Consider the following 23,299-nt stretch of genomic DNA (forward strand, 5'->3'; position numbering starts at 1 on the left):
TCTTCTCACTTCTCCCTGTCAGATTTCCTAACTCTTTGCCTGTGTGGTATGTGTAGTTCCTGAGCGAAGGTTATGCAGCGCACCTCTCCACTCTTCAGTTTGGGCACAGAGCCAGACCTAAGAAATCTCCTTCAGTTCGCATGGTCTTAAGGAAAGGTTCATTTGGTCTCTCAGCGAAGCCTGACTTTCTGTGTAAACGAACCCACCTGCGCAGGACCATGTCAGTCCAACAACCTGACCCCCCGTGCACACCCAACCCTAAGCCTGAGCGAGCCCAGAGCCAGCCAGAATCAGATAAGGATCATGGTGGCGGGGGAGGCGGAGGAGGAGGAGGGCAAGGGCAAGGACAAGGTGCTTGGGGACGAGCCTCCATGCATCGTGGAGATACAACTCCCTGACAAGAGAAAAGAGATGAAAGGATTGCTGGAGGACAGAAGAGGAGAACAAAGGGGTCTTAGTGTCCAGGGCCAAGGTGACATCTTATTCCATATTCCAGGTTATAACATTGCAATTTGTTGTTTGCTTTTTTCTTATAGTTTTTTCAACTTTGCTAGTATAGTACAGTATACAAGATTCTGAAACCTATTATAAGGAGTTATATCCTGGACAAGCTACAGGTTGAACAAAGTAAATTATTGCCCCATATAGTATAGTATATTACTGCCCTTTGCAGATTATAGACTGTGTCCTTTACAGACTTGGTTCAATATTCCATGCATATTTGCTGAAGTGGAAACACAGTTTTCTTACGAAATTGAGGGATTATTATGCATAATCTTGCTAACGTGCAGTGGTTAGGTGCAGCAGAGTGTGTCTGAGAAATAACACAGACAAATGAGGCACAGGTCTCTTCGACTGATCGGTCCAGAGCTAGAAAAACAGAATGGATTGATTTACAAATCTCATAAAGCCATATGAGACTCTCATACACCTTATAACGTAAACAGAAGGAAAAAACAGAAGGAAAACTGTTAGCCTATCCATCTTGAATAGGGAACATTTGGAATAATAAGTGACAGAGAGAAAACCTCTCACCTCTGGGTTGGTCGACTCTGTTGTCTCAGATATACAAACCCAATTCTGAAAAAGTTGCAACGCTGTGTAAAATGTAAATAAAAGAGTGCAATGATTTGGAAATCTCAAAATAGAACATAGAAAACATATTTGACAAAATAAGAAAAATAAAAGCTCATTTTGAATTTTTAATGGCAGGAACATTCAGACAATGTCTTTTTTAGGGAAGGCCTTGCATATTTCAGCAAGACTGTGCAGCCCTTTCACCAAATGAAAACATTTGGAGCATCATGTAACAGGAAATATGAAAAATGAAGCCCAGAACTGTTGAGCAGCTGGAATCTAACATCAGATAAGAATGACAGAATATTCCTCTCTTAAAACATCAGGAGTTGGTCTCCTCAGTTCCCAGGCTGTTGTTAAAAGAAGAGGGAATGCTACACAGTGATAAATATGACCTGGTCCCAAGTTTTATTGCGATGTGTTGCTCCATCGAATTCAAAACAAGCTACTTTGTTTCTTATATAGTAATTTTTTCAGTTTAAACATTTATTTTGTGAATAAAGTATTGGTTTATGACATTTACAAATCATTGCATTTTTGTTTTTATTTTTGAGTTTTTCCACAGTGTCCAAGCTTTTCAATAGTTTTTATAGTTTTGTAAAAAATATACAGCGTTTTAGTTGTCCGTGTTATCAAATCACAACAAAGGAGTACTTGGCAGATTAGTGTTGTTTTTTTTAAACTTTCATGAGAAGAACATTAAGAAAAACATTGTTAGATCTGAAAGCAGAAAGAGTGAAATATTTGGACCATTAGTCCAACCTAAAACTGAACATCAGTAAAGTGTTCAGCAGCACAACAGTGGCATGCATTGGTCCCCCAATTTTTATTATTTAATGTAGATTAAAGCCAGTCTCTTTGTATTACTTTGTGAGAGTTAATTGTGGCCCTGTCATTTTGTGCAAAATGGAAAATCAGTGTTGTGTGTTCTGCAAAGCAAACATTTTCACCCACTTTCAGACTGTAGGCAGGCTCTTTCAGACAGCCTATGATCAGACTGCTGTAATACGCCTCCTCATGTTACGTCTGCGAAGTCATGTTTTATTTACTGTCACATTAATCCTCATTGAATAATGTAGGTTTTCACCTTTTACTTCCCTGCATTGTGTGTTAATCTTAACAGCGCGAGGCTCTGCAAAGCCGTGACGCAAACCCGGATTGATTTTGTTCACTTCTGTTGAGCTCCAGCAAAGTCAATAAGCGTCCACCTTGATTAAATTATGTTCTGTGCTGTATCTTGCAGTCTTCATGTTTTTAGTCAGAGAGGCATTTTGAATTTAAATGCGTAAATAAGTCTAAGAGCACAAAATAAGGGAAAAATGAACAACGGGGGAATAATCGTTCTCTTTTTCACAATACCACATTTTCCTGTGGCAACCAGAGTAATGGGTGCTATTATTAGCAGCAGTTCCCTAGCAGGACTGAATGGAGATCTGGCCATGATAATGATTATGCAAGCTCAACTGCAATGTCTGTTAATGCTTGAAATCCACTCTTATATTGATTTAGAAATGTTGTCTGTGCAATTTGAGTTGTGCAAATTGGAAATTAGAACTGTGTTACACTAAAACTCTAATTCTCCTTCCTCTCATTTAACAGCGTCACCTCTGCCTACTCTATGTGTGCTTTGGATCCTCCTGTTCTTTACCTCCTGCTTGGCCCTGTACACTTCGCCACCTGTTTGGTCCCTTTCCTGACCTGCTCAGCGGAAAAGGTCACTCGGTCTTCTTAAATTTGAAACAGCTGCCGAGGACGGCAGCGATTTTTGTCGATGTTTATGTCAAGCTTCAGTTGTGTCTCACTGTCAAACCTAAGAATGTAATTAAAAGTGTTACTATACACACATATTTATGAACACACACATGCTCCAGAGGATGAAAAACGATGGTGGTGGCTACCTTGAAGCTATTAACAGATGCTGCACGTACCACAGTCCTATTCAGACTGCTGTGCTGAGAGGTGGTCACGCTGAATGACTTCTGCACTGACTCTCCACTGATGTAAATACTCAACACACATTATCCCTGTGTGGGCCTCTGGACGCAGAAGCACTGTGACATTTCGGTTCAATCTCTGCAATCCAGAGCACCAAACACCCAACCTCTCTGAACTCCAGCCTCTGCCTCTATTTTATTCCCACTGTTGGATGTTTCCCCTCATGTTGTGGTTGGCTTAGTACTAATTCAACCCCACCCCCACCGCCCTCCCCTTCAACCAGTCAGGCAGAACATGCCATCTGACAGCTGCCTCAGACCTGGTCCGCAGCCGCTGAAGTACTGTGGTGTGCACGGCTCGGCCCCCGAGGTTGCATTTGCACTACACAGCAGTGGCTCTCGATTTAGCTGCAGTTCTAGCTTCAGAAACAAAGAGATGCATTTTGGTGTATTTGTACTATTTGTCGCTGCTTGTTGGTTACTGTAACTACTGAACGACTGAATAAATAGTTCATAGCAAAGTGTTCATTTTACCAAAAATGTTTACAGATTGATAGACACAGCCGTGAAAAGGTGATCAAAACATTTTTGCCTAAATCATTACAGTGAAAGCATAATTAGCATGGCAAGTATAGATTGGTAGTTGACTGGTAGTTGCAGGGCACTTTTTCAGGGTTTAAATACCTCCACACTCTCCGCAGTCAAATTCAGAATTTTACTAGTTAAAGTTTTGCTGCTTAAATATTTCAACATTGCTTCTTCATGTCACTAAAAAGTAACACGACAAAGAACTTGGAAAAATAACTTTTATCTCAAACATGTTTTATCATTTGCACTGTGTCATTCTCACTTTGTATAGCATCAAACTATACAGGACATGCAGACTTAGTAATCATGGTAATAAGTGCTAAAAGTGACAAGATTATATAAATTATTATGTATAGAATTTGTTATATCTAAATAAAAAAAACTTTAAATATGTCTCTCATTTTCAAACATTCTTACAAGTTGTGGAACAAAAAACATCGGTGCGTTGGTTTAACTAACTGACTTATAAAGTCTGTAACTGCTTTGCAAGTAGAGGTCACTGCAGAACACAAATGGGCCACAACCGCTGGGCATTCCCCAGCTGTTAGGCAATGTCGGATTAGAGTTAGTTAGAGACAACGTGTGTGGCTCCAGCCAACCACAACAAATGCTCATGGTACAGCCACTTCAGTTGATAAGTGCACACATTGTGCTGTGCTGAGTCTCATTCTTTTATCTGAAAGTGTAAAAATTAAACCGGTTCCTCTCTGAAATATTTAATCCCAATATTTCAATACAGTGTTTGCTGTGTAGCTCGCAGGATTGTATAATAGACACAATCCCTGTCGATTCTACCAGGATGCCCTTGTGTCCATTTATTACAGCTGCCCTGGAACCAGTAGATTTGTGATAAAATCAGATGCCGTCTTGTGCACTTGAGGTTGAATTGAGTCTTATTGTGGTCATGTTTAAAAATCTGTGCAAGTTGAACATATTTTTCTATGAGCAAATATTGTAAATAGAAATATTTTCGATGTATGTTTTGGAATTTTTGGTTGTTTTACTTGTAGAATTCTTGATTTTTGCCTTAAACTGTATTTGATGTTGTGTAGGAATACAAAATAATTTGTTTTGTCAAAGTATTGAGTTTTATTGTTACTTCATGACAAAGTGCATTCTATCTAGTTGATCAGATACAGTATATATATGTGTGTGTGGATGTGTGTATGAGTGTGTGAGTTTAGAGGCATTTGTTGTATAGTTGTACTTACTGAGAACATGAAGACAGCTATGATAAGTAAACGCCTCTGCAGAGAAAAATCAGACCAGTGTTAATATATCTGCACGATCCAACTGCAGCTCAATACTGCCGATTTTTCAGAAGGGAGCATGTATTTTTATAATGCTGAGATTAAGCAGGGCATCGGGGGGATACTTGGTTGAGGTTTTTAATGCCTACCTTGAAAGAAAAAGGGCATATGCGCTCTTTGGGTGTCTTGTTTTAACTTAAAACCTGCATAGAGCGGAACACGAAAGCCAGGTTGGATCTATCCCTGACTCTTCTGCCTTTAACAGTCCATTAATTGATTAAGTGATCACTAATAAGTATGTATGATTCCCTGTAGTTCAGCCCTGTAATTACAGTGCACCAATTAGCATTACCTGGTAACTGTATATTATCCCAGATACAATGCTGAATTACTCAGTTTTGTTTTGTATTTAAACAGTTCATGTTAGCATACCAATCATTCCAGTCAATGTGCACACAGTAATCAAAGTGAATCAAAGTGTACAAAACATACATTTTATTTTGATGTACAGAGGATGTACTGAAGGATATACTGAAAATCTAGTTAGAATTTCACCACAACAGTGTTAGTAAATGGCAAATAATAATCTAATGGTTAAATGGTGGCTGTTCTTTGTATGAGAATGATTGGATGCTGTAAGCAATAACTATCAGTTGCCACGTTTGAGGTAACATAAACATGACAATGTCATGTAACAGCAAAGTATTTAATGTTAAAAGGTGGGAAATGATGATTCGTGGACATACTGTAATGATACTACACAGTGAGCAAGATCCAAATCAGTAAATTTATGATCAAGATCTAAAGAGTGAAAATACTCTTACTTGTATGGTCCATACACTCATGGACAGAGAATTGTTAATAAAGAGTGAAGTTAGTTTCCATTTTTCCAATAGAATGTTAAACAATCTTTAGTTAATCAGAAAAATGTTCCCATATGTGAGAAAAAACACAAAAGAGGGAGCATCATATTACTAACCTCACACTAAGTGCTAGTTAATGCTGTCAAATTAGTATTCTCTAAATTATAACTTATGTCTTGGGTACTGACCTAATTTGCCATTTATTAACAATTTGTATGACTATAGTCAGTTATTCAACTTGGTGTTACAGCTTCTTTTAAAGAAAATAGCTCTTATTTATTCTGAAGTCTTAGTTTTTTACACTGCCCTCTTGACCAAAGAGGGGAAAAAACTCCTGGTTTCAGTGCTGCAGCGTTTGTTGTTTTGTACATATCCCCTGTGATGATGATGAACATGTTATTGTGTTTACTGGACTAAGTCCATCTTTCATTAGTGCATAAATAAAGATATTTCACAGTGGAAGAATTCAGCTTTGCTGCAGGAGTGTCTTATTATATATTCCACATCCCCCTTATCTCTGGAGACGGAGGGTGAATCACCTCCGATAAGCTTCTTCAAGGTCAGGTGCTTTACTGAAGGGCATCAGAGCTGAGTGCAGATCTTATTATCGCTTATTTTATATTTGTAAGGCTTGCTGCAAGTTGAACTTTTTAAATCTCATTCAAACTTTTTTTGTTAACTTTCTAAACAACATGAATCAGTGTAATTCAGCCTACATCATGCTTAATAATTATACAGTACTCGCATTGATAGTAATAAGTAATATTACTTTGTTGTTCACACAGAGCATATTATTTTTTTTCCCATTCAAAAATGTTAAAACAGGATTCCAGGATTTCTCAAATTTATTACGTCTGTTATTGTTGAGAAGTCTTACGCTCTCCAGATGCAATACATTTGCTATTTCTCCCTTCCAAAGCTCAAATGCAGTCCTTTTTTCTGCTTCTGTAGTATTAATTTTTTTGCTATGATATTTGGAACAGAATTACAATCCATTCATACTTGTTTACAGGGCTTCAAATAGCTGGTCACCCCAAAGATAGCTGCAAATGCATCTGAATCCCAGCTCTTCCCAAATACTTCACAGTAACAGCAAAACAATGCTTTTCCAATAAATGGTTTTTCACATATTCAGAAACAGTCAAGTTACCCGTGAAAGATATGCATCTGTCTTCACTTGTTCCATATTTTGTCATGTATATATCTTATTCCTAAAATAAAAGTATTCACTTTTTTGACACTTAAAATCTCTTGCACATCCTATTTCCAATAATCATCTGTTAGATGTTTCTACAACTTTAGCACACCTGTGTTAAATTCAGTTCATTGGACATCATTTGGAAAAACACGCCTGTCTCTATAAGGTCCTGTTGTTGACAGTGCACATCAGAGCACAAACCAATCCATGAAATCAAAGGGATTATCTGTGACCTCTGAGGCCTCCATCATTCGTAAATGGAAGCAGTTTGGAACCACCATGACTCTTTGCAAAGCTGTTCACCCAACCAATCTGGGCTATTGGGATAGAAGGGCATTAGTCAGGGAGGTGACCAAGAAACTGTTTACCTTGACAGGACACAAAATCCAAAGGTAAGACACTAGTGGGGAATATCCCTAATGTTGCAGGTTTCTACTGAAGCAAGGCACTATGTGAAGTTATTTAAATAATTAGAGCACACCATTAGAATGTAGCTACAAAATTTCATTAATGTATCAAGTTCAGTGTATCCAATAGTTATTTCACTAAAGACAACAGATGTCAAATTGATGGACAGCCAAAATCTAACGAATAATAGTTTTAAAGTTTTAGCAAACCAAATGATGGTAGACAACTGATCAATAATATAGGATTAATACTGAAATGTAAATATCTACAGATCCTATCTGCCATGAGATATTATGGAAAAGACTTGTTTTAATATTTGTCTTACAGGTCATATACAGTTACACAAATACAATAACCATGACTAATTGTTAGCTACACATACAAATTACTGCACTTTATCTGCCCAATCTAGTGTAAGCTACCATTTCTGGATAGATGAATTGAGGTAACCTATCATGAAGTAATTTCAATTATATTAACGTCAGAGACATTTTCATAACTCAACCATTGTTCAGCTTATTGAATGTCGTTGTTTAAACAAATATTTCAGAAATACCACATGAACTTAGTTTTCCAGTTCAACAAACCCTGAAAACATGAATAATTTGATCAAATTTACGAACTGCTTTGATCAAACTGAAGGCAATGAGGACAATTACGTGGATATGTAAGCTCATTATTAAATGTTTTATTTCACCTCAGACATTTGGCATAATGAGCTGGAGCTGTGATTCTCAAAGCCACATTTAAGCCTCATTAGTAACATGTGGTCTGGGAAAACAGGCAAGAAATTCACCCATTGAAAAGAAGAACTACTGCTCCCTTATCCCAAGATCTACGATCCACATAAAAGAAAATTAAAGTGAGCTACAGAAAATATGACTGAACCTTGGCAAATGTTTCTGGCTCACAGGCCTCTTAATTTGTGTCCTCATGCTCTCAGTTCAGCAAAAAAGAAAAAACTGACATTCTGATATGAATGTATTGCTAAAAATACCTTGTATATGTTGTCATATACATTTTTTGGGGGGTCCTCTATGACTAAATGGAAGTAACACAGATGAAACATTTAATTATATATATTTTTAATATATATATATAATATATTTAATATATATTTCTATTTATATATATTTTTAATAAACAAATTGAAACATCCAATAACAAACCAAATAAGGCCAAAGCTATAAAAGATTACCACATTTATTAAAAGACCATCACATTTAAAAGTGAAATAGAATCCATGTGCATCGACAGTCATTAATAACAGACAGTTTTCACAGGACTCTATGGAGTCCTATGAAAAGCTAAAAATTCCTTACTGCTTCCATTTAAAGGGTAAAGTTAGGCTTGTATGGAAGGGTTGCCAGGAGTAATCCTTTTCCCTCTATAAAAGAATCTGGTAGCGCAGCTCAGGTTTGCAAAGGTGTATCTGAACAAAGACGTCTTGAACAATGTCCTTTGGACAAGGAAGACCAAATTGGAGATGTTCAGCCATAATGATCGACACCACATTCAGAGAACATCAAACAAATTAAATGGAGCATATCAGCACTAACACATTATACCAAGTGGCAAACACAATGGTGGAGGTGGGATGATTTGGGTTTGTTTTACAGCTACAGAAACTGCGGTCCTTGTAATCATTCAGTTGACCAAGTATTCTAGAGTCAAATGTTGTTCGACAGCTACAGCTTGGCTGAAATTGGGTCATGCAACAGGACAATGATCCCAAGCACAGCAGCAAATTTAGAGCAGAATTACTAAAAAAGAAAATAATCAAGGCCTTGTCAAAATCCAGACCTCGGCCCAATTGAAATGCTCTGGCATGACCTTAGGAGAGATGTGCTCAACCCTCAATGAACTAAAGCAATGTCGTAAAGAAGAGTGGGATAAATTTCCTCCACAGTGATAAAACAAATACAGACAATGATTTCTTAAAGTTATGGCTACTAAAGGTGAATCTACAAGCTATTGAATTATGGAGAGTACTCAGTTATTTTCTTTCTTTTTCCCATAAATGTATTTACCAAAAATCTTTTACTGCATACAAGATAATCGACAATATGTCAACATGAATATATATAAGAGCCTAACCAGGGATGGGGGATACAAAATAGCTTCAGCTAGGGGCACTTTACATGAAATGGTTTGCCTTGCATCTCCCTGTACTCACTCCATTGATTAAATTAATAATTATTGCAAATCAACGAATAAATAAAATAAATGTCAACATAAGTATTGATTACATAAAGTGGATTTCTGCAACCCTAATTGACTCTCTATGTTGTTATATTTTTCTTGTCAGACCACAAAGTCTGGATCTTGTTAAAGATTGATGGGTATGACTTGTAAATTAATGACCAAATTTAGTCTCAGCGTGTTGCACATTCAAGGTGCAATCAAAGAATCGCCTAGAGAGTAAAGACATTCTGATAACTGCTGATAAACACTCTGCTCATAAGGTTTCCTACTTAACTTCACCCCATACATATGTAAGAGTACAACACACTGATTGTGTAAGACAGAAATTGTCGTTCTTAGGTGATTGTGTTTATGCAGTGTATGCTCTGCAAAGTAAATCAAATCAGTTACCTAGCAGCAACTTAACACTTACCACGACCTCCAGCTCTGCTCAGCAGTCGCACAACTGAATCAGCCTTATTGTCATTCCAAAACAGCACACTGTGGTTTAATTTGTCCTGTGATCTAGCAGGTGATTTCTGGTTGACAGGCCAGCAATGAGGAAGGCATTAAAATCTGAATAGATGAACAGTCAAGAGCAGCCCAGGGACAGAGAAAAAGAGATGTAGAGAGAGATTTCTTGGAGCCAGGCAGACTGGCTTTTTCCAACACAAATTACCCAACATAAAGTAAATCACACTCTACACATTCTGAACTAAAGCACCATCCTGGACTTAAACTTTATTGTTTTACATAGGTCAAGTTTCTTTACTATCAGATCTTGCAAAATCTAAATTTACCCACTTTAGTTTTTGAGCACGGCCACTTTATTACTTTGTTATAGTTGCTACAGCTTTCCACTTGTCATGAGACTTGGTTATGAGACCCAGTGTAGTTTTTCAGTGTAGCTGTCCTTAGGCATGGTGATCCTGGGAAAAGTGGTTTTACTGTTTGTTGAAAGTTTTTAAGATTACTAAAGTGATGAATTTCAGCAAGATTAAAAATAGGCCACAAAATCATTTTGGAGGACACCATGGTGGTTTGAAGCTTGGGCACTTGGATGCATGCAAAATCCTGTTACATTAGCCCGCAACCCATCTTCTGAAATCAGTTCTGGGTAACAAGAATTTGGAAACTCACTGCTCTATATTACTTTCGGTGGGGGAATCTGTAGATTGCATTTCAGAAAGCAATTATGCAAAATGCCCCCAGGGAAAGAGGGTCAGATGCTGAAGCCACATATCACTGCTCTCACTGGCATCAGATGTGACAGACTGTGTCCTTTCATGGCAAAGCTCACATCTTTCACTGTCATCATTAACCAAAGTTATCAATATTTTACTGAACTTAATGGTCTGACTGCTCAGAACAAAAGAGGGTTAGGAGCCTTTCATCCTCTTTATATTTTTTGAGTGTTATCCTAGTCAGTGGAGACAAGCTTTAAAAGTAGTATCTTCTGTTTTTTCTCTTAAAGCAAGATGTCTCATTTGTGTGAAACAGCTTTTTGCTCTGACTGGTTTTTACAATTCTGCCATTTCTGTATTGAATTTGAAACGAATGCAGGTAAATATGGACATTTTTTGAGCTGTCTTTGTAATGTTTTGTCAGCTCCGTAGCTCATTAACACCAAACCTGTTTCACTCGCAGCACTGTGAGAGACAAAATACAAGTGAATAAATTAAAGAGAAACAAATGCATGAACAGTGTCTCCTCAGAGGTTTGAATTATTCAGATTTGTATCAAATAGACTGTATAGGTTTGTTTAGCAAATAGCTAAAGTGACTAACTTTGAATCCAGTTCTAAATGATTTTATTCAATCATTCCATATACTCCACTTATAGAGTTTTACATACAAGGCTTAAACAAAATGTCACAGTTAACTCTGAGATGTCAAATAGTTATTTTATTGTTTTTTCAGTGAAAAACAAGAATAAGCATGATTCGAAACCATTCGCAGTTTCTGTTTCGTAAAGTCTCCACGGTTTAAGCAACAATGCGTGCTTCATTGATTTAAGGCAGGGACACAGCAAGGCAGATAGGGAAAATGAGATGAGATGTCGTCAACTGGACTCTCCAAACACAAAAGCCAGAGCAGTGTTTTGGAAAATAATAACTGACAGATACAAATCAAAGGCACTGCAACACATGGTATCCATGGCACTCATTCCAGCAGTCTGATTGATCTAGCTGGTGTAAAGCCTGGAGGGCTTCAGGTTGTCACACTCATTGGAGCCCATTGCATCTTGGAGGACATGCAGAATGAACAGAAATGGTTTGCTCATCCTTCCCCGTCACTAGCTGCACAGTTATTCAAAGTGCTGACAAATCACTCACCAGAAAAGGAACAGCTAACCAGTCCTGATCCTCAAGGACCCCAGAAGGGACCGGTCCCCTCCAACTACCGACCAATAACCTGCCTCAGCACCACGTGGAAGCTCCTGTCAGGCATCATAGCGACTAAGATGAACAGGCACATGGGTCGATACATGAAGGGGGCACAGAAAGGGATGGGCAAGAATACCAGAGGCGCAAAACACCAGCTACTGGTAGACCGAGCAGTCAGCCGAGACTGCAAGACTAGGCTGACCAACCTGTGCACTGCCTGGATTGATTACAAGAAGACCTATGACTCAATGCCCCACACCTGGATCCTGGAAATGCCTAGAACTATACCAGATCAACAGGACCCTAAGAGCCTTCATCAGGAACTCAATGGGGATGTGGCGAACAAACTAGGCCAACTCCAACCCCATAGCACAAGTCACCATCAAGTGCGGGATCTACCAAGGAGATGCTCTGTCCCCACTGCTGTTCTGCATAGGCCTGAATCCCCTCAGTGAGATCATTGACAAGACTGGCTACGGATACCGACTACAGAATGGAGCAGTTGCCAGCCACCTCCTGTACATGGATGACATCAAGCTGTATGCCAAGAGTGAACAAGACATCGATTCAATGATCCACACCACCAGGATATACAGCAATGATATCGGAATGTCATTCGGACTGGAGAAATGTAGTCAGATGATAACAAAGAGAGGGAAGGTAGTCAGAACTGAGGGGATCGAACTACCAGAAGGCAATATTGCAGACATAGAGGACAGCTACAGTACCTGGGGATCCCACAGGCAAATGGGAACCATGAAGAGGCCGCTAGAAAAGCTGCAACCACCAAGTACCTGCAGAGGGTCAGGCAAGTCTGAGAAGTCAGCTGAACGGTAAGAACAAGATCCGGGCCATCAACACCTACGCCCTGCCCGTGATCAGGTACCCAGCTGGTATAATAAGCTGGCCAAAGGAGGGGATAGAAGCCACTGACATCAAGACAAGCTCCTGACCATGCATAGAGGGTTTCACCCCAAGTCCAGCACCCTGAGGCTGTACGCTAAGTGGAAGGAAGGAGGGCGGGGACTGGTGAGTGTCAGCACCACAGTCCAGGATGAGACAACAAACATCCACGAATACATCAGCAGAGATGGGCAGTAACGCGTTACTTGTAACGCGTTACTGTAATCTGATTACTTTTTTCAAGTAACGAGTAATGGCTATTGCAAAAACGGTAATTAGATTACCGTTACTTTCATCGTAGGAACGCTGCGTTACTGCGTTACTAAACCGTGATTTTTTGCGAGAACGCCTCATGACAGTGACGTAAGCAAGTGCGACGTTCGTGACAACAGCTGTCTGCAGATCATAATATATCGAGTGCGGGACAGAGTGTAGCATGCAGCGTTTAAAGCGTGGAAGTACTGACCTTATTTTGAGTTTGATTCCATAAAAGTGACAAAAACATTAGTGTCCGTTGTGCGTGGAAGAAAACTTCTTTTTACAGCGAAAAAACCCCTAAACTTCCAAGCAAGCACCGAGTGTACTACGACGTAATGTGAAATTCACAGAGAAACTCATGATTCTTCCACTGACCGCTGCGGCACACCTGCACCAGGGTAAACCTCCTCCGCCTACCCCAGTCCTGCTTTACAGGTGAAAATAGAGCAACAGGACCGCTAGTCTTTGATTTTATTTATTTTCTGCTGTGTTTTACTTGCATCTATTTGAAAGAGTGAGTGTAAACACAAAAAAATATTTTATTTTATGTGCTGGAATGTGCAGAAAATAGGTTTAAATGTTAAACAAATTTCTTCCAGTCAGAGAATGTTGCATATAATTTAATTTTGCTTGATGCATAAAGTTACAAGATTAAACTAATAAAACAAGTTTTAAAAAGAGACTTTTCCATTTGATTACATTTTGTATGATGAATTATGCAGAAAAAGTAGAATTGGGCTGAAAGATCTATCGCTTTATTACCTATTCAGGTTGTAAATCGATGTTTTTAAAAAAGTAACTAAGTAACTAAGTAACTAAGTAATTGATTACTTTTGAAAATAAGTAATCAGTAAAATAACGGGATTACTTTTTGGGGGAAGTAATCAGTAATTAGTAACTGATTACTTTTTTCAAGTAACTTGACCAACACTGTACATCAGTAAGATGGCCCCAACCGACCGCGTGCTCAGTGAATACCTCGTGCAGCAGAAACCCAAGAATGAGGAGGAAGAGGAGGCACCATCATGGAAGGACAGGCCCCTGCACAGTATGTACCACCGGCAGATAGCAGAGGTGGCTGATATCCAGAAATCCTTCCAGTGGCTGGACATAGCCGGACTGAAAGACAGCACAGAATAATAATGGATTGCATTTATATAGCGCTTTTCTAGGCACCCAAAGCGCTTTACAATTCCACTATTCATTCACTCTCACATTCACACACTGGTGGAGGCAAGCTACAGTTGTAGCCACAGCTGCCCTGGGGCAGACTGACAGAAGCGAGGCTGCCATATCGCGCCATCGGCCCCTCTGGCCAACACCAGTAGTCGGTAGGGTAAAGTGTCTTGCCCAAGGACACAACGACCAGACCAGAGAGAGCAGGGGGATCAACCGGCAACCTTCCGGTTACAGATGAGCTTCCCAATCCACTGAGCCACGGTCGCCCCCGTGGCACTAATCATGGCAGCAAAGGAACAAGCTCTGAGCACAAGATCTCTGAGCACAAGATCCATAGAGGCTGGGGTCTATCACACCAGGCAAGACCCCAGGTGTAGGCTGTGTAAAGATGCCCCTGAGACAATCCAGCACATAACAGCAGGGTGCAAGATGCTAGCAGGCAGGGCATACATGGAACGCCATAACCAAGTGGCCAGCATAGTATACAGAAACATCTGTGCCGAATACGGCCTGGAAGTCCCGAGGTCAAAATGGGAGACGCCCCCTAGGGTGGTGGAGAATGACTGAGCTAAGATCCTGTGGGACTTCCAGATACAGACGGACAAAATGGTGGTGGCTAACCAACCGGACATAGTGGTGGTAGACAAACAGAAGTAGACGGCCGTAGTGATCGATGTAGCGGTTCCCAATGACAGCAACATCAGAAAGAAGGAACACGAGAAGCTTGAGAAATACCAAGGGCTCAGAGAAGAGCTCGAGAGGATGTGGAGGGTGAAGGTGACGGTGGTCCCCGTGGTAATCGGAGCACTAGGTGCGGTGACTCTCAAACTAGGTAGGCTCCAGCAGATCCCAGGAACAACATCGGAGATCTCTGTCCAGAAGAGCGCAGTCCTGGGAACAGCTAAGATACTGCGCAGGACCCTCAGGTTCCCAGGCCTCTGGTAGAGGACCCGAGCTTGAAGGATAGACCGCCCGCAGGGGCGAGCGGGGAATATATATATATAAGTTAAGAAGCCATTTCAGCATTGCTTCATTCTTGTCCCTGCTCCTTCATATAGTATTTTTATTTAGAGTAGTATGAGAAGACTTGTGAATGGGCAATTATATTTCAGTGGTATTGTTGACCCTGAATCAGATAAGTGGAAAGGAAAATATATCAGTGGGTATACTGGCACATGTAATTCAGCCTCATTATGTCCTACATCCTTTTATACCATATCTGATATCACTATGTTTTTGTCGTTCATACAGTGTTGCAGTTATCATAGTGTTGTATTTTCTAATTAGATTTTTTTTCATTTTCATTGTTTGTTTTTAATTCAGTTTACTTTAAGTTGGTTAAGTGGACTTTTGTGTTTCACTTTAGTTTTTAGTGTTTAAAAATGTTTTGTTTTAGTTTAGTTTTGATTAGTTTCAGTTTTAGTTTTAGTCTCTTAAATTATTATTGTAAGGAGGGCATATTTCTGAAAGTCAACAGAATATATAAAAGAACTTTGAAAGCAGTAGATTTGCAGTCTAGACATCCGAAGTCTCAATAAAGACACGCCTTTTTATAACCAAACTGACAAATACTAAAACCATTATTTTTATAAAATAAAAAAGTTAGCTTTTCAAGTTTATAAAATCAAATACAGTATAAAACCAGAGGTCAGTGCTGATTTATGATATTGAAACTTAGTTTAAACACCAAAAATTCTATGTGTAAAATATTGAATTTTCAAATCTTAACCCCATGTTTGCAAACTTTTCTTTTTTTTTCTTCAGCTGAAAACCCCTGAAGGCAAACTTTTCACATGCAGTATTTAGGTTAAGTATTAACTATTTTTCAAGTCCTCTTCCTTAAATCCAAAAAGTTATAACACTGAAACAATGTGACTGATCAGGTGTACTGATAGACTGTTCTGGTGGCACTTTAACGTGATGTTATAGCAGCAGCATTTGTGCGTCTACGTGGGAGAAAACACAAATTATGGTGGTGGATTTCTTTTTAGATGTGTGATGCCACTGTTAAGTGCGACATCTTAACAAAGTGGCAGTTTTGGTTTCGTACCCATTCCACTAGATTTACTGTTTGACACATGAATTAAAGAAAGGCAAAAGATGATTCAGAAGATGCCTTCTCCACATTTTCAAGCCTGAATATATTTAATTGCATACTCCAAGCATTTATGATAAGACATTTATGTTAACTCAGTGTGAGTTTATGGAAACAAGTTTAACAATTTAACAATTATTTACTTATCTCCTGCTCCTTCCAACTGAAATGCACCACGTGGACTCCAGAATGTAGCAAATACTAACTCATAAAATAGACTTTGTACTGTGTTACAAATACTACATAATACAGCTCTATTACATAATAATATATTTTTGTCATATGGCTTTTGCTCACAGTATCAAATTTGCATTTATGTAACAAAAGCGAACAGCATACTTAAGGTACTCACGAGAGTGACATGTATGAATGTGTAAAAAGAAGTGTAATAATTGTGTATTAATCTCCAGCTCTCTCCAGTTGAAATGTATCATTAGAGACTCCCAAAATCCTCGCCTCCTTAAAAGCTGACGAAAAAAGAAAGAAAAGAAACCCACTTAGTGATAAAAACATCTTTTTGAACTCTATAAAAGAAGACTACATGCAATCACTCTCACAGAGATAGCAAGTTGAGTGTGTTTTATGCCTAACAGCAGCAAAAGGCTGCATCTCAATTTATATGTTTCTAGAGCACTGACTGCATAACCTTAATGCTCTCCAGTATGACACGGAAACACTATAAATCTCCTGCAGGATTGATTACTGCAATGCTCTTCTTTCTGGTCTTCCAAAGAAATCTTTGTTACCCCTGTAACTGCTTCAAAACTCAGCTGCACATCTCTTGATGAGGACCAGAAAGAGCCTGGATTACACCAATTTTAAGATCTCAGCACTGGCTCTCAGTCAGTTTTTCCATCTTGATTGCCTTTATATGTAACGGTATATATACTTTTTAAAACTTTATTTCATTTTATTGCCAGTGTTTCCATACGATGGGTTGGTGTCTAATATCTAGGTGAGAATGTAGGTGCAGTGAGGGCATAGTGAAGGGGATCTTTGCATGTGTTTTTGTTTATTTTCTGCTTTTAATGTGTACAGCACTTTGAGTTGTATCCTTATTGTATGAAAAGTGTGATATAAATAAAGTTTTGATTTTGATTACATTCATGTAATTAGCAGCTACAGACATGCGGTGGAATCTTGAAGGTGATTTTGCTCCCACAAAATGGCAAAGCTCCCACGTGTATGCAAAAGAGAAAGGACATAAAACCAGAAAGATTGCAAAACGAGTGCTACATGTACTTATTTATGAAATGCAAATTCCTAGAGTGTATCTGCAGTCAGGAAACAGTCTAGACCTCGGTAATGATACTGTGAAAATAAACAAAAAAGACTTACTGGATAACTTGGAGGGAATTCATTAGTAACCTTTTAAGATGTTGAAAAACTTAGAACATCAGTGGTGGATCCTGTGCATAGAGGGCATTACAGATACAAGTACATGACAGACAGGATGGATGCTTCAGTGGAAAAACCGTCTGGTCCTGCAGACATGGAGGTTTCCAGTGACAAGCTTTTCTGCTGCAGGGGGGTTCGCAACAAGGTCCCTCTGACCTACAGAGAGGAACTGTATCACATCCTGAGGATGACGGGGCCTCTGGTAAGGACTGACACTGTCTGCTTACACTTTTCTTCCTGTAAGACGTCGTGTCATGTGATACCTGTGTCACCACTGCAACATTTTTGGTATTTGTCTTTCTAGCTGCTGTCCCGAATCCTCAATTACATGCTTCCGTTTGTGGTTACAATGTTCTGTGGCCGTCTGGGAAATGATGTGATGGCTGGCTATGGATTAGCTTCTGCTGTAAGTGGTTGTCTGTGGAGGCTGATGTAAGGAAATCATAAATAAAGACAAAGTTTCAAGGCACCTAGCAGATGGACAATAGATATTACAGCTATGAATTAGTGTTCTCTATATACATATATTTCATATTCATTTTAGACCATTAACGTGAGCACAGCAGCGACAGGCACTGGTCTGGCACTGGCGTGTGATACTTTGGTGTCTCAGGTTTGGAAACTCATAATTTATTTGTTTTTTTCCCCCTGACCCCTAATTTCCCTAAGCACACATCTTAACTGTAACTATTTCTCACATTCATAAAATGATTAACTATGCCTGTGTGCTGCTATGAAGACCTTTGGTGGTAAGAACCTGCTGCGTGTGGGAGTGATCCTTCAGCGAGGCATCATTATCCTGCTATTGTTCTGTCTCCCCTGCTGGGGTCTCCTCATTAATGCAGAGGCCATCCTCTTATGTCTGGGCCAGGACCCTGAGGTGGCCAGGTAACTGAGCACACAGAACTTGCACAACTCAATCTTATTGTCAGTCAGATCAAGATTCCCTGTCCTCTCAACGCTAACAAGTATCTACACTAACACTTGTTCTGGTCCCTACAGGAGTCATATGCAGTACAATAACTTTCAATAACATTTCTTGCCATAAATTAGTTTTTAAGTGGTAGCAGAGCTATCTGAGCCTGAACAGTGTATCTAACTGTAATAGTCATTTCTTTAGCTTTGATTGGATCTGAATACGTCTGCTTTTTTTTTCCAGAATAGCTCAGCTGTATATTACAGCCTTCCTTCCTGCAGTGCCGGTGAGATGTGATTCTTCTCTCTGCTTTTTGTGCAAATTCAGTAGAGACACATATGCACACCAATTTCTTTTTGCTAAATTTAAGCATTTTTGTCATAATTGTTTTTAGGCAATGTTTCTACATCATCTTCAGGTGTCTTATCTACAGAACCAGGTATGCTAATGCTGTGTACACAATTCCCTTTTCTTATAACAGAATCACAGTTTGTTGTCTCAATCAGTGCGATACAGAGAGAAAGGTATGCTAAGCCTTGCATCATCTGGTGTTTGTGTACTCAGGGAATAATATTGCCACAAATGTACACTGCTGCTCTGGCAAACCTTGCAAACGTGGTGACAAACTACATCTTTCTTTACTGGCTGGATCTTGGTGTTGGGTAGATATACTCATCTCAACTATCATTTTACACACACACACACACACACACACACACACACACACACACACACACACACACACACACACACACACACACTTTTCTGTTTGTGTACATCTGGTGGAAGAAACATATCAAATGGGAAGATGACATACTGGACTATCTCTGTGTCTTTACATATGGCTTTCAGTGGCTCTGCAGCAGCCCACACTCTAGCTTGGATTTACATCTGCGCTTTTCTGTTTGTGTACATCTGGTGGAAGAAACTCCATGTATCAACATGGGGAGGTGAGATATTTAAAATGCGTGCTCTCTCTGTGCTTGCACTAAGAATTTCTATATAAACTGAGTGTCTCTCTCCCCCTGCAGGCTGGTCTGCAGAATCACTGCAGGAGTGGGGCTCCTACATGAAGCTGGCCATTCCCAGTACCTTAATGACTTGTTTTGAGTGGTGGGTTTATGAGTTTGGAGGATTCTTTGCAGGTAATCCTGATTTATGGTGTGAAATATATAACTCCAATTATCATGGAATATGTGCAATTTACAGGATTAAACCAGTAAAGCCTGCTTCTAAGATAATTGGGTTTAGAGCTGGCAATACAGTCTGCAAGGGCTATAATTTATTCTTTGTCTGTAATGATCAGGAATGCTGGGTGAAGATGAGCTGGCAGCTCAACATGCTGTGATAATGGTGGCTTTCATTACTTACATGGTACTGTGTAGTGACTGCAAATCAGAACATTACATTTTCGCTTCTTTCATAAAAACTCTCAGATTTGGTTGATTTATTTAACTTTTTCAAAACAATGAATCCATAGTTCCCTCTTGGTGTGCAAGCTGCAGCATGTGCCCGTGTGGGCAATGCTCTTGGGGCTGGAGACACCGACAGGGCGATTCTGTCAGCCAAGATGTCACTGGCTCTTGCAGGTTAGTTAAATATGTTCTTCTGTGGTGTCTGATATTTATGAATATTTCAAGTTTGATTTTTTTCAGTATGACAGATTATTTACCTTTCCAGGTAGTTTTGCAGTTGTTGAAGGCCTCTTCCTGGGTGCTACTAAAACAGTTATTGGATTCATCTTCACATCTGATGAGTGAGTCTGTGTACCTGTGTACCTACACACCTGCTTGTACAGTAGAACTTCTATACATGAGACTTTGGCTTAATTATCATTGCAGAAAAATCGTAGCTCTGGTGTCACAGCTGATGAACGCTTATTGTTTCCTTCAATTTTTTGATGGCCTTGTGGTGAGTCTACCAGCCCTCGTTGTATTCAGAGCAACTATATTTGCAGCAAAAATCCAAAGGCACCAGATTCATGTCAAATATGAACTTTGTTTTCCCCATCCCAGTGTGTGTGCACAGGCATCTTCTTGGGTACTGGCAAACAGAAGATACCAGCTGTGGCTAATCTCATTGGATACTACTGCATAGGGCTTACATTGAGCATCACTCTGATGTTTGTTGTAAAACTAGGAGTGCTAGGTAATTATATAAAGTGGTCATATTTTGTTAAGTTCATAGACATGCAAGAAGAATAAATTGTTGCCTAGCAAGAGCCAGTTATTACAAGTGATGCTCAGCGTGCTTTCAACAGTCTCATTTGTCTTTCTCTCTGCAGGTTTTTGGCTTGGACTGCTCATTTGTGTCGTCTTACAGTCCACCTTTTACATCATTGTCATCTTCAAGCTGAACTGGAAGAGAATGACAGATGAGGTATATTAACTGACTAATATAACAATCAAGGTCATGCAGGGACTCAGCTGTTCAAATACAGACGGAGATTTGTTGTTTTAATTTTTTGAGGTATCTGTGAGTGAGACAAATCTGTACGTGAATATGGAAAAATTTGATTTGGTTTTGCAACTTTCTATTTTTCAGGCTGTGAAACGAGCTCAGAAAAAGACTTACATGACAGCATTAGGCACAGATGTTGTTTCAGACGTTGGCCAAACATCAAGTAATGGGAACGTAAGTGGCCTTTTGTTCTCAACTCGATCTAAATTGGTTGATGTGTCTTGTTCTACTTTGTTATCAGAGTAGAAGTAGTACTTCTACTATTTCTAGTATGTTGTTCTATGTTTATTATTCCATTTTATTCCATTTATCTTTATTTAACTTAATAAAGTAATGGAAAATACAACTCCTTTAAGTCAGTAGATGGCTACACACCAGTGAGTACCAAGTGCCAAGCGACACAGAGCGAACACGTGGACCACGACCCGAAGAGCAGCCATCTCTCCATCACTCAGCTGATCATCAGGCGAGGCCTCACTATGTTTGCAGCAGTTGGACTTCTTGCTGTGGGAGCAGGTGTGTACTTCCTTGTGCCTTTGCCAGAGACGCTACCTGCAAACTCTACAATGGACTGGATCAATAGTACAGATACTCCTGATCAAATCTCCACCAGTGTGCTGGTCACATTAGAAGAGATGGCATAAAAACACAGTGTTAGGCTCTTGCAGAATGATTGTCTTGGATTGTCTCAGGACCCAACTGTAACAGATGTGATTCAAAAATGAAGTGGATTAATGGTGTTGGATACATTTCATTTTCTTCAAATTATCATCATTATTAAGTAATAAATGACCTATTTCATCACAAAGTGATGAATGTATATCTGATTGTTTTATCAGCATTTTGTTTTTAAGAATACATTTCAACATTTGCTAAGTATAAATTCTGCCTGGAGATGAAAATTAAGCTTTGGTCTAATGACCAAAGAAATAATGTTGTTGACAGAAATGTAAATAGATGTCCCATTTTAATTATTAAAAAACAACATTCTAGGTTGAACTCTTCTGTGTGAATTTTTTTGTTTGTTTGTTTCTTTGTTTGTCGTGGTGAAGCCAAGCTGTTTATGTAGGGGTGGCCAAACTCAGACTGCATGATGCGGGACATAAAATAGTCCAGTTATTCATTTCTTTCTCCTTTTTTATTTGCATGAAAAAAAAAATGAAATAATGAATTTATTTTGGCCACTCAAATATTTACAAATATTATAAAAATCTAACATATTGCTCAGGTGATAAGAATTTAATGTCTTTGTACTGTTAAATGGAAAGACCAGCTGTAAAGAAATGTTTCTGTTTCAAAAAATAGTAAATGTATGTGAACCCTGTTCTAAGAGTATGCACTTATACCCCTAAAAGCCTTCACCCTCATATATGTTAGGTAGCTAGATTGTTATAGTAGCTCTGGATTATGAAGACCTTAGTGGACCTTTCTCTACTCTGAGAAATAATCTCTTCATAACGTCTTGGTTCTGGCCTCCTCTCAGTAGGACATACCTGAAACACCTCACTTAGGAGACGTCCTAAGGGGGGCGTCCTGATCATATCTCCAAGACATCTCAACCCGCTCTTTTAAATGTGGAGGTGTAACTATTCCACCAATCCTCCACTTGTTTTTGCCTGTCAAGTACCTAAGAGATTTATCAATGAAAGTATTAAAAGGACATCCTTCCCTAAGACACTCACAAATGTTTATTTTATGATCACATTTCACTCTTCCACTCCTTTTCTATTGTTAACGCCTCTTTGATGGTTGAGTTCTTAATTGCCACTTTCAATTTGGCACGAGCAATGGCTTGAGAAGGCATTAAGTAAGCTATTTCATGTTTCTAGGATGTTGGATTGTTTAAGAAGTCTGTGAAATACTACAAGAGATTGCATTATCAGATTGTCTCCAACAATGGCCTACCATTGTGCGAATGTTTGATCTTTGCAGTTCTAAAATCCTGATGTTATTATTTTTGTAAAATTCCCTCAGCTGACCACAACCAGAGGTAGTAACTTGTGTTTTACACACGTTTAATCACCCAGATCAAAACATTCTTGCTTTCAAGTCCTCACCCCCATCTTTGCCTTTGTTGTGGTTGCTGAGTGTTTCTCTCTTCCTTCTCACAATCTGTGTTGTTTCAGCTGGACTTTGTTTTGCTCCAAGGCAGCTGTGGCTGCATCCTTTGCAGCATCCTGGAGTGCAACTAAGATGACTGTG

At 39.2% G+C, this 23,299-nt stretch overlaps 2 protein-coding genes across 5 annotated transcripts in view; both read left to right on the top strand.

Moving 5' to 3' along the window:
• pitpnm3 (PITPNM family member 3) overlaps nt 1-6,181 on the top strand; it is a 97,790-nt gene extending 91,609 nt beyond the window's left edge. For all 4 annotated transcript variants that reach the window (XM_039598245.1, XM_039598244.1, XM_039598247.1 and 1 more), the window contains 2 exons: nt 57-472; nt 2,677-6,181. In XM_039598245.1, the coding sequence (XP_039454179.1) occupies nt 57-398 (342 nt within the window). In that variant the 3' untranslated portion in view covers nt 399-472; nt 2,677-6,181. The remainder of the gene's footprint in view (nt 1-56; nt 473-2,676) is intronic.
• Nucleotides 6,182-17,731: 11,550 nt separating this feature from the next.
• LOC116313852 (multidrug and toxin extrusion protein 1-like) lies at nt 17,732-22,096 on the top strand. The gene is made up of 17 exons (XM_039622473.1): nt 17,732-17,923; nt 18,026-18,127; nt 18,266-18,334; nt 18,461-18,609; nt 18,881-18,923; nt 19,032-19,076; nt 19,202-19,299; nt 19,490-19,587; nt 19,669-19,782; nt 19,944-20,011; nt 20,118-20,226; nt 20,318-20,393; nt 20,479-20,548; nt 20,653-20,785; nt 20,922-21,016; nt 21,182-21,271; nt 21,454-22,096. Exons 1-17 carry the CDS (start codon nt 17,765-17,767, stop codon nt 21,739-21,741), a joined length of 1,806 nt encoding a protein of 601 aa, XP_039478407.1. The 5' UTR covers nt 17,732-17,764; the 3' UTR covers nt 21,742-22,096.
• The last annotated feature ends 1,203 nt before the right edge of the window (nt 22,097-23,299 follow it).

Source organism: Oreochromis aureus, linkage group 14, assembly GCF_013358895.1.
Source record: "Oreochromis aureus strain Israel breed Guangdong linkage group 14, ZZ_aureus, whole genome shotgun sequence".
Taxonomy (NCBI): domain Eukaryota; kingdom Metazoa; phylum Chordata; class Actinopteri; order Cichliformes; family Cichlidae; genus Oreochromis; species Oreochromis aureus.

What these genes read in the sequence shown, in the direction of transcription:
- LOC116313852 (XM_039622473.1), top strand. Translation starts at nt 17,765, where the DNA reads ATGACAGACAGGATGGATGCTTCAGTGGAAAAACCGTCTGGTCCTGCA. An exon ending in CCTTCCTTCCTGCAGTGCCG is followed by an intron (nt 18,924 to 19,031) that starts GTGAGATGTGAT and finishes AATTGTTTTTAG; the next exon opens with GCAATGTTTCTACATCATCT. An exon ending in GATGTCACTGGCTCTTGCAG is followed by an intron (nt 20,227 to 20,317) that starts GTTAGTTAAATA and finishes TTACCTTTCCAG; the next exon opens with GTAGTTTTGCAGTTGTTGAA.